The sequence below is a fragment of the Oxyura jamaicensis genome, chromosome 11, assembly GCF_011077185.1.
Source record: "Oxyura jamaicensis isolate SHBP4307 breed ruddy duck chromosome 11, BPBGC_Ojam_1.0, whole genome shotgun sequence".
NCBI lineage: Eukaryota > Metazoa > Chordata > Aves > Anseriformes > Anatidae > Oxyura > Oxyura jamaicensis.
In genome coordinates, this window is record NC_048903.1 from 14,689,773 (window position 1) to 14,701,916 (window position 12,144).

General features: G+C 39.1%; 1 protein-coding gene across 1 annotated transcript in view; it reads left to right on the forward strand.

Moving 5' to 3' along the window:
- The window catches only part of VAT1L (vesicle amine transport 1 like), a 53,440-nt gene that overhangs the window by 4,734 nt on the left and 36,562 nt on the right, over positions 1-12,144 (forward strand). The window contains exons 2-3 of the mRNA XM_035336634.1: positions 517-646; positions 4,347-4,562. Coding sequence (XP_035192525.1) covers positions 517-646; positions 4,347-4,562 — 346 coding nt within the window. The remainder of the gene's footprint in view (positions 1-516; positions 647-4,346; positions 4,563-12,144) is intronic.

The window sequence follows — 12,144 nt, forward strand, 5'->3', positions numbered from 1 at the left end:
AACAATAGCCTACCTGAAACTTACTAAATTCTTGTCAAGGTTGGATGCCTGCCTGAGATGAACATGAGATTCCTGGGGTCACCTCAGGGTTTAGGACAGTTGCATCAGGTTGTTTTTGGTCCAAAGTGTCCATGATGTGTGATTTATTTTTTTATTTTTTTCCTTAAATAGAATTTCATGGAAATCATGATGTTTCTGTGTACTGAGTTGTAAATGGCCCTTGAATTTCTACATGTGGCTCCTGACCAGTCAGTAAGCTCTGGGGATATACTTATGACAGGTGTGGTTGCCTTGCAGATGTACTTTTGCCCAAGGCTGGTACCACAGTGGTGTAAAGTTGGTCTGTTCCACATGGGAAGAATGTGAACATCTGCTGGGTCAATTGTATGCCGTGGAGCCCAGGTTTTTAATGTTGCCCTGAGGTTTTCTGGCTTTCGCATCGCTTTGGTCAAGTTTTCCCCCTCTGCTTTAATCTGTGGCAGTAGCCTTGATTTTACCTTTTCCTGTATTTTACAGTGGTTTGAATTTTATCGACTTGATGGTACGACAGGGGAATATTGACAACCCTCCTAAGACACCACTTGTTCCTGGCTTTGAGTGCTCTGGAATCGTAGAAGCTCTTGGAGATAGCGTGAAAGGATTTGAGGTAATATTTTCTCTGCTTTCAGGGTAAGACTAAATAATCATCACTTCACTGAGAATGTTGCCCCTAATTCTAAACTGCCAGCAACAGGAGCCTTCACTATCCTGTTGAGATCTGAAAGGGTAATTTTTCTTTCCTGCTTCCCAGCCATGAGAATGACCGCTTTGATTAGTTTCTGAAGCCATATGACCGCCTTCAGATCCTTCCTGAAAAGTCATTTGTGCTGTGTGCATATCTGGAGGGCTGTGCAGGAACTGGAAAGCATGACTGATGTGCTTTAAGAAAGTAAAAGAAATTGAGTTAACTTGTTTAGTTCTTTTCTTTGCCACATTTGCTGTCATTGTTGCAAAGTTCCTCAAAGCCTATGTACTGCTGATTCTAGTTCAAACTTTTGATCTTGAATTAACAAGACCCCATCTATGATAAGCATTGTTTCTTACAACTGTGTGCATTTATTTGGCACAGATAAGAATGGGACCCTGATTATGGGTGTATGACTTATGCTTTTTCTGAGTGATGAGAATCTATTTAGCCCAACAAAGCGGTGATAAATGACAAATAGTGTATGTAATAAAGCTTTCAGAACTGGTTGGCATTATATACTCTTTGGTGTCTCATATTACATATAAACAGCATTCTGTTCTACCTCCTATTCCATTACTGATATTAAACATCTCTGTTCCCTCCAATCTTGTACTTTTCCTACACTAGATACAAAAAATTCTGTACTAGGAAAGAACTGAGTTAATGCGTGTCAACCCTATCCTAGCTATTTGCTGAATCAGCCGTGTCATCAAGTATAATTGCATTTTCTGAATTCTTATTGTATCTTGATCTTAAGGCAATTATCTAAAATATCTGTATTTAAAGGTAACGTTTTTGCTTTTCTAGAAAAGCTTCCAAAATTCTCAGTTGATTAAAGATAATGGCCAATTTACTTTCCAGTAGGGTGTCAGTGATGAGCTACTCTTAGGACATTTCTCCACCTTCCCCCTCTTGCCCTGTCTCTGCCTTGCAACAAGCCATAATCTTTCAATGTTTTTGTCATAAACAATAGCTGAACAAAAACTTTACTATTTGAAAAACTCAACTGCTTCAATTGTTCAGCTCTAGTATTCCGTGTTTTGTAGTTTCAATCCATACAGAAGAATATTCTAGGTAAGGAGCATAGGAAGTTTTCTGCTCTACATCAGCATTCTTAGTTTAAATGTTCCTGCTATTTTTAAAGGGCATTGTAAGGCTACAGCATATGGTGCTTGTTTGAGTAATGTTGCACCTGAATGAATATACTGTGTCTCTTTAAAAGTTACGGCTTTGTTCTGACTATAAAACATGTTTGTGCTCTAGTGTACTCCCTGAAATCTAAACAAGTCATGGTATTTTACTTTTTACATATAATCTGCATCGCCAAGGCAGCGATGTTTGACTCATCTAGAAGATCTGATGCTCAAAATAACTGCTCTGCACAGGTATGAGCCCATCAGCAGGGGGATGTCCCAGGAGGAAGATGCAATGATGTTCTCTCAGTTTCTTTATATTTTTTTTTACACAGAACAGGAGGATGTCAGGTGCTTGTTGTCGTGTTGACATAGGCTGTTATCCCTTTTCATAGTGATGGCAGGAGTGGCAAAGATTACACCCTATATCTTCTGAGCTTCTTTCCTTTTGTAGATCCCTTCCAGTTCAAATCCTGTTCAAGTTGCGGGGATTTGATAAGAACGTGTCCTGTTGCCCCTAGTCTGTACTTGGGCTGTCTTGCACTTGAGATATTGCCAGCCATTTCTTGTCTTCGCTAGATGTAATTGTGTTATTGTATGACATGATGAATGGCCATCCATTTTGACAGAGATGTGTAAGAACATGTTTTATATAGAAAGAAAGCCTTTTTTTTTATTTTTAAGGAAATGGAAGAATAAAAGCCTATTCTTTTTCTTCAAAAGCAAACACTGATTTTCTCTGAGCTCAGATGTAACATGTCTGATCTATAGTTGTTGGGATGGTTCTCAGGAGCTAAGGCCTAATCTGACATGATGTCTAGATTGTAGTAAAATATGATTTTTATTATTATTAAGAAGTTCTTTGGAACCACCAAGAGGGACCTCTCTCATCTGCCTTCTTTTGGTAATCAGTTATGTTTGTTTGCAAGGATATAGGACATACTAATATATTCACTAATTAATCGTAATGGACTTTAGATTTGATAAACTTTACTAACTTCAAAAAGAGGCACAGAGAGGTTACCAGTGATGCATTGCTAATTTGAATGTGTGTTTCTAAAGGAGGCGGCATTCAGTGAAATTGGAATGACAGTTGTTTTTCAGCATCTTCATTCTAAAAGAGACAAACCCTTCAGAGCTGTCAGTAGCACCTTAGCATTTAGCAAACCCACAATATCCCAAAGCCAAAGTGATGACAAGTGCTTGGGAGACGAAAATGTGCCTGTGCTATAAACATTTGTCTGAAGGTACTAATGTTACTCTTTACTCCACTGCTGTCAAATGTAGCTTAAGTAGATCAAGAACAACCTGTAGAATCACCAAAGAATTAGTGCTTATTAGCAGAATGTAAGATGGAAAGTATCAGGCAGGTAAGCAAGTGCATTTTAGAGGGAGAGCGTCTATTGGTTGCAGTTAAAATACCAAGTCCTAAAGTTTGTTCCTATTCCTGCCTTACTGCTTATACTGTGGCTCAATTGAAGAGCTCCTCTCATGGTAAAGGATGCTATTTTTATTTGCGTATTATAGAAATGCAAGACAAAATACATGTAGGAGCTGCTGTGGACAAGGCATTGTCTTAAGTTTTAATTTAAGAGTCATGCCTGTGAAAACCTTAATATGTATTGGCCAAATGCTGCTTGCTGTGGCTCTCCCCACGTTGTCCCTCTGGACCAGTTTCTACTTATGTTCAAGTGTTGCTTTCCAACTCTGATTGTACCCCTGAATGCAACTCAGTTACCTTAGTAACCAGAGTTACATTTTTGATGTTTAAGGTGGCAGGCATATTTGAAATTGCAGGATCCAATTCTGCTCTGTCACGTGGCCATAGAAATGGCAGTCATTATGGACATGTAGAGGTAGAATTGGTTATTAAGATGGTAAAGTAAGAGAGTACATATCAATAGTGTTATAAGTGAGTGGTTTCTGGACCCTTTCATGTTCTCTGTCTAGCAGAGTACAAGTCCTCCCCTTCTCAATTCAAAGAGAAAAAAGTAGGTATATATCAGTGTGAAGACTGAGAAGGCAAAATGAAAATTTATCTTGGATGTAATTGTTTATGCCACGCATCTCACTGTAATGTTTCTTTTTTATTATTTCTTATTTTTTTCCTGTAAGCAGAATTTGTTTATTAGTGGGAATGCTGTTTCGATTGTTCACAGCCCCATTTGTTACTTAGGAACTGCTGACAAAAGATGGCTGGTATTGATGATGCTGATAGACTGCTCTATCCGAGAAGCAGCATAGGAAAAAAGATGTGGCCTTAATTTTGATATTTTTTGTTGTTAAATTCAAGTTATTAAATACAATTAAAAAATGGTAAAAGCCCAAAGCTGAGCAGCTTAACTGCTGTGTTGCCAAAGATGTGGATCACCATTATCTTTACAGTCTGTCACAGCTTTAACGGGAAGGTTGGAGATGTTACAAGTTTCTTTTTACAGTTTAAGTTGCAGACATATCCTCAACATTGTTTTCTTCCTTGTTTGTAGATTGGAGACAGAGTCATGGCTTTTGTAAACTACAATGCATGGGCTGAAGTAGTGTGTACCCCAGTAGAATTTGTCTACAAGATCCCAGATGACATGAGTTTTTCTGAAGCTGCTGCATTTCCCATGAACTTTGTAACTGCCTACATGATGCTCTTTGAAGTTGCTAACCTAAGAGAGGGCATGTCTGTGCTGGTTCACTCTGCAGGAGGTGGGGTGGTAAGTTGGAATTTCTCTTATTTTCCTGTCATCCAGTCACTGAAAAGAGCCAGATACCGCTTTTGGTTTGGTTTGATACCAGATTTGCGTATATGAGGGGTTGTGATGAGCAGGAACTCCATCAAAAAACTGATGCAAACGGTTGGCAGGAGCTTCTGGTGAAATAAAAATGCTCTGACAATTGACTCTATAAAAAAATACCTCCAAAAACCTTTAGAAGTTAAAGATCGAGAAGTAAGAGTTACCTCAAACTTTGAATCCCTAAGTTTATGCACCCTGTACTTTTTCTTTGTGAAAGAAGTCTGTAATGAAAGGATTAAATAAATCAGCTCCCTGCATAAGGTGTTTGTAGGTAACCATAATCCTCTTTGCAGTACATAGCCCTATTGGAATACTCCTGCAGATGCTGTGTGCACATGTGATGTTTTCCCTGTAAATGGCACTGTACTTTTTTTCCTTTGTTGCGGAGGGACTGAAAGCAGTGAAAAATACTATCATCCCAAAACTGAGGAAAATACCATACAAATACAGAACTTGAGTTAGTGGTGGCTGCTGCATACCATGGTTTGGATCATCAGTGAAGAGGTGTTGCATTGCATGGGCGAAGCAATAGCTGGATGAATTGGGTCGAATACCAGGCCACACAAGGAAACCACAAGCGAGCACTTAGTGTTGCCAGTTGCTTGAACTATCTCTTTGGAAAAAAAAATCTCTCTTTTGGAAAATATGTAATCTGGTACAAAATATTAGGATACCAACAGGGGAGTATGTTTACATTTGAAATTGCACAGTCCTTTTCTATAAGACCAGTTTTGTGACCTGAGAACATTAGCAGATCTCAGCCTTTTAAATCGGAGCACCTCTTCTGTTTTCCTGCTATGCCTTATGTATGCTAAATTAATATTCTGTTGTCTACTGAAACCTGGTAGGCAGCCCCAAACACCTTAGCCTAATTCTGTGCCCTTTGACCTTCTTTCAGGTTGTCATATAAAAGAAAGCTGTTATCAAAGGAATAAATTCACCAGTTCCCTGCATGAAATGTTTTTAGCTAACAATAATCCTACTTGCAGTAAATGGTCCTCTTGGAATACTTCTGTAACTGAATGGAATTTATAATCTTATTATGGTTCGGCACAGTACAACCTACAGCGTTATGGCTGACTATTGTTCTGTAATATTAAATCTTTTCATGTGGAATTTAGGACCGTTAAAGCAACATGAAGCCACACATTCAGGATATTCTAAGACTCTGCGTTTACCTGAAGGGTTGTCAGCCCAGCTGACACTATATGGACCCAGACTGAGCGTATGGAGATAGCAAAACACCCTGTGCATATGCACGTCTTCAGAGAAAAGGAACTCCTTGTCCCTGTGAGGATAAAATGTTCTTGCTACATTTCTTTCTTCCTTTTTCTTCTTTTCTCTCCCTTTTTCTAACATCTCTCACCTTTAATTATTTCCTTCTCTTATTTAAGCACTGTTAACACTATCAGCTCACACACAGTCTTCCTCACTAGTGTCCAAACCCTCTGCTGGGCTGTTCTGTAAGGTACTGCTGCCTCCCTCTCTATCACAGACACCCAACGAACATCTTTCCACTAGTCCTCTGCCGTGGCTGCCTCCTCTCAGAGCAGCTGAAGGGGGTACAGGTTTTGTATGGCTGCCAGGAGAACAAGGGAAAACCTTATATTTTCCCTGTTAAGTAGTTAAATAAAACAGCATTTCCAGAGGAAAGACCAGCAATCCAGAAGGAGACTGGGCAATAACTGGTGTAGGTCTGTGTGTGATCTGGGGAGGACTGCATGTAAAATGGAGCTGGGGCTGACTAGCCTGCAAGACAGGGCACTGATCCCTGTGGCACAGGGGACAGTGCCTCGTGCAGTCTGTTCTTTGTAAGGGAAGAGCCAGTGTTACTGGAACTGGAAAGGAAATGCTTCTCCCATTGCTTGATAGGTCTTATAGGTAAGCTGTCACTCTGGAGATGGGTGATTTTTTTCCCTCTTCTACTAATTAGACAAAGATTTCAGAGGACATGTGTCTATTCCTCCTTAAACCTCTCTAATACTCTGCCTGTTAATCCTTTGAAAAATGTAATAACCTTAATCGAACAAATTATTTTCACAAAGTGCTTTGCTAATAAAAGAGAAAACTGGCATTTCAGTTTTCAACAGAAAACTTCACAATGTGAAGAAATTTTTTTGTGCTGTTGCTTTAATAGATACAAGGCCCATTAACATTTTCACCAAGTGGAAAACCTGTCCAGTTTGTTTCTAAATGCCATAGAAATTCCAGAATACTTTAATGAGACAATAGGCTTCCTGTGGGACTAGAAGTTTGTAATTGTTCCTTTCTCGTTATACAAGATCATTATTTTAGCCACTTCATGCAGTTTACAAAAAAGAACTTGTTGCTTCAAAAATATTTGTGAGCTTCTTTGTTCTGGCTCCCCAGTCCTCTTTAGGAGAATTCTGCAGCAATTGTAAAAAAACTGAATCAGGGAAAATTCTCAACGACCTTTACTTATGTATTGCCGCAGTTTATTTATGTGGCTATATTTCTGGTTGTATATGTATTTCTGGATGTAGATGTAGTGAGGAAACTATAGGAATTGCCTTCACATTTGTGCCTGGGGTATGTTTTGTATGGGATGGTATCATTTAGTATCTGACAGGATGCTTTCAATAAGGCAATTTACCTATTTCCAGATATTCCAGGGGACATCAGAAGATGATGCAGAGAAAAAAAGAAAGCACACCAAGATAACTGATACTGAAAAAAGCTTGCACATGCCTATTTTTTTCAGTTACAGAGACTTGAATCCTGTTCCATATACCAGATCAATACCCTCCCTGCCTCGTGCTCATCTAAAAGGTCAGGGCATCATATGATCTCTGTTCGTGGTAGGTAACTTGTATAGTTATAGGAAAGCACCTTGCCTCTGTGAACTAGGAGAAGAAATGTGGACACTCACAAGCTCTGCCTCAGACAATGCATAATGTAGCCTTCCATTGTAACTTCTCTAAAGAGAAAGACCCCACTGCAGTCCTTAGAAAGGGGGCTTGAAAGGAGAGATTGTATTTGCTTTTGTTTCCTAGGGTCAGTTTGTTGACTTTGATTGTTTGCAGTGGGGGCTGCTTTGGGGGGTTTGTTTGTTTTTCCTCTTTTTCCCTCTTGAGGTAGAGGAGGTTAAGAGAGGCTGACTCAGCTGCCAGCCAGGACAGTGAAGTAGAAATTTTAGGGGTTTTAGGGGCCTTCTGGGAAAGTGTGGTATAGGCTCATGTCTGATCAGATGTAAATGAGAAATCTTGCAAATCATTCTGTTATCATTGCTCTAACTGTTATGGATCAAGTTCTAACAAGGACAAGGCTAGTCATATGCTGTCTTTCAGGCCTCTGCCTGGCAGGACGCTTAACACTTCTGTTTAAGCAGATCATTGTATTGATTAGTAGGGCAGTTCGATAATTAACAAGAGATAAAATTGCATAGTATGAATAGAATTTAAATGCTTAAAGCTAGTGTAAGTGCCCTTCTGAATTGATTGCTAAAATATGGAGAAGGTCAGCTAACACTGAACTTTAAAAACTTCCTGTTATACTCACATAGAAATTAATACTCAAAAATACGAGGAGTTTGTTCTACAGTAAGCTATATGTTCTTGTATATATCCAGTTGAGAAACTAGCTTATCTTATTTGTAAAACTCTGCAATTGAAATGACCGTAAGACAGTAGTAGAATAGCTCCTTTCACAAATATACTCAATTGTCTTTTTTTTGAGTGAAACCAAGTGGCATCTGAAGAAAATAGACTGAGAAAACTGAGCATTAGCATGCACCCCACTGGGACTGATCTGCTGTATGAAGCAATTAGTTCTCTAAAATGTAGACTGTGTAAGTCAGTGCAAGCCTCAGCACAGGCTTGTATGAGATTACATTAATAATTTTATATAAACTTGTGAACTGCATCCTGGATTAATTGAATTAGTGTAAATATAGGACTGCTGTGTTAACTATCAAAATGATGCAGAAAAAAAAACTTATGATCATCACTTCTAGCTATAATAAATACAATCTCTATGCCTATGGTATCTACCTGGAAAGTGAATTCTTTCAGGGGTTTAGATTTGTTAGAGACTGCCATTATGCCCATTTGCTTATTTGTTTGTTTTTTATATACTGCTTGTTCTGGCTATTTAGACTTCAGTCATTTATCAAAATTGTGTAAACACTTCAATCTCATCACTTAACCCCTCAGACGCAAGGCAGAATTATTAGCCAGTTCTTTATCATTTTAGTCTCACAGATGCTAGAACTAAGCTGTGTTAAAGGCAGAAGCATTGACTGCTGTCCTGAAGCTCTGATCTGACCTTCCCTTTCAGGCTCAGCAGCAGAGGAGGTGCAGGTAGAGTAAGTTACAGATAAAAGCTCTCATGTTTGAATTTGAAGAATAAATCTGACTTGGCAACAGATTTAGGTCATCCTGGCAGGATTGGTTACTGCTTGGCAGGAACCCTCATTTTTATTGCTGCTACCCTGCATAAATTGCAAATATTTGAGGATGTGTTCCAAACTGAATCACCAAAGTGGTGATATTTATCTGACAAAGAACTGGCACTCCTTAGTACATCTGGTCACATGCTATCACAGGAACCCCTTCAAAAGAATTATTAGGTTTCTTCTTAAAAAAAATAGCTCTGCATTTATCCCTTCAAATTGTCTCTGCTCTGTCTTGCTTGCGGATAAGTCTTTCTCAATTTCCAGACTTGATTTGTAGCCAGCTAATGTATCTGTGTTATCTTCTGTTGTCCCTTTTTTTAAATTAGCTTTTCTCTCATCGTGGGACAGTTCCTTCAGATCTCTTTGATAGTATATATATTTGTACGTGGTTAGAAAGAAGATGCTCAGAATCAAATATTTCCTTGGCCAATATTTTTCAGGTTGAAAGTAGGTTTGCTTGTTCGTACTCCTTTTTCAAAACCTCCGATGTCTGTTTCCTTGGTCATCCTACACACACTGGTCCACGCAGACACATACTTATTTCCTGGGCTTTGAGCTGGTTGGCTGCAAAGCAGCAGTAGGCCAGTATGAAAGCCAGTCTTGTCTTCTAAAATAGGTCTCTCAGCATCCCTGATCCTTTGTATGGGCTGATTGAATTGAGGTCTGTCTGCACATAGCAGGTAGGAGTACATTAAGTAGCGCTCATGACTTGTGTTTGAGTCAGTTCTTGAATGTGCATAATTGGGATTTACTCCACTCTTCTGATGGTCCTGGCCAGCTTACTGTACAATGGCATTACCACTTCCTGATCTGCTAAAACCTTTACCCAGTACTTCCCAGGACTGCACTTGCTATTTTCATATTAGCAGTTCATAGCCACTCTGCATTTGATGAATTCACCCTAAGTGCTTTTCTCCTATTTCATCTCCTTCAGACAAGAAAGAGAATAAATCAGCTCACACAGAGCTCTGTGTAACCAAGGCTAGGCTGCGTTCAGTATCCAAGCTATCTCGTTTAAAGCCAGACAGGGCACCTCTACATTGTGTTGCCCTGTGCCATGTGAATGCCTCTAAAGCATGGATGTGTTCCCTCAGCAGCCCAGGAAAGTCCTAGTGCCATGCCTGAGTCTATTTCCAGACACTGCCTCAGAGCATAATCTGTTAATCAAACACAAAAGCTTGGTGAGTCATACACAAAAAGCAATTTCCCTGACCAAAGCAGCCTGCAGTCCCTGAAGGCCTTTCTTTTTGCCTCTCACAGCCCCACACTCCCCAGAGGACATGTCCTTTCCCTGAGTCCCCTGCTGAGTCATGTCACAGACAGGCAGTGCTTAACTCTTCCTTGGCCGTTCAGCTTTTTGGATAGAGTTTCCATGCTCTGGGCAAGAATCTTGGCTGCCGTACACTCTTGTAGCTCCCCTTAAGTGCAGCGGGTTTATACCAGATGAAGATCTAGCCGGGGGGCTTGGTTGCACCCCAACTTCACAGTTTTCAAGGGAGAGAGGAAAAAACATCCCCTGATGATTGTTGCAGAAAATAAGAGTCCGAGAGTAAAAAGAGGGCATTATTTTATGGTGACTCTTTCCCCTTCCCTCTCCTCCAGAACTTACTGTGGTGCACTGAGTGTAACAGATGCTGTCCTAATGCTTGTTCAGCTTGTCCACTCTGCAATGTTCACCTGAGTGTTTGGTTTCCAATTTCCTCTGCTATAATTGGAAAAATAACACCTTCAGGAAGTGCAGCTGACTTCTCCAAACACCACAGAAAAGTTTTCCTTGATGCCAGTAGATGTTTTCTCTTGCAGTTTTCTTACTATGCTCTTGTACTTTGTACCAGCTTTAAATATGGTTGTGTGGCATCAAAGCACTTTGGAAGCATGGATTCTGCTCACATTCAGTGCCAGACAGGTTTCTTGCGCAAGAATAAGTATGAATTATTTTTGAAAATACTGTTGCACCTCTGGGCTGCAACAATATACCCTGGAAACAATCATTTTTTAGTGATGCTATTGGTTCTCACAGATGCTGTTTTGCTGGGTGGTATCTTTTAGATCATTGTTCTCTTTTGCTATGAGGTTGGGCTCAGTATTTATAACAGCAAAATATAACGAGCAGAAGGGGTGCTTTCATGAAAGAATACTGATCTATGAGTGCTGTCAGTATGCAACTGGGCCACCAGACCCACGTCTGGCCTGTGTCTTTAGGTCAGACCCTTTCAGAAAGCCAGTAACTTAAAGTTTTTATTTATACTTCAACCGTTGTTAAGTTAGTATTAATAAGATGATTACATTAGTAAGTTTTATTCTGTTCATGCTTTTCGTATTGAGTTTTCAATGTCTATGATGTTTATTTTTTACTTTAGAATTATTTAAATAAACAGAACAGTATGTTTAATTTTTTAAAATCTATTTTTCCCTTCTTTTATGTGATTATCTCGGTATGAGAAGTTTAAAATCCTGCAGGTTTAAAGTTCTATTTTAAAGCAAATAAATGTCAAGAAATTTCAATGTTTCGATTGGAACTAAAACAGATAGCAGCGTGTCCATTTATAATAGATTCTGTAATAATCATATGTTTAGATTAGGTTAAGCATACTAGCTTTATAAAGAGACAGGATCCCTTGAAAAGGAATCAATCAAACAGACTTTGAAGCTAGAGAGATGCAAGACTCCTATGTCAAATCCAGTATTAGGAGACATGCTTCATTTCCACAGAACGCTGCGAGTTAAGCATCTCTTTGAGGACACACTGTGTGGAGTTCTGCATGATAAGCAGCATAAGTGCGTGTGTCTGTGTGTGTGTACAGACAGATGTTAAAGCAGATTAATTCAATTTTAAGGAAATATTTTGTAACCATCTCTATCACTTCAGTGAAGTGATCAATTTATTCAAAGACTGCTAAATCCTATTAAAAGTAAAATTAAGTGTTCAAGTGAGATTTTTTTTTTTTTTTTTTTGCCATTTATGAGTTTTCTCAGGTTCAGGAAGCATTTAGTTAGTATTTATATGTGGAAATTTACATCATGTGTAAAAAGTCAGATGTGTGGAGAGCTTTATTTTTGTGTTTTAAACAATGCCTATCTATTCAG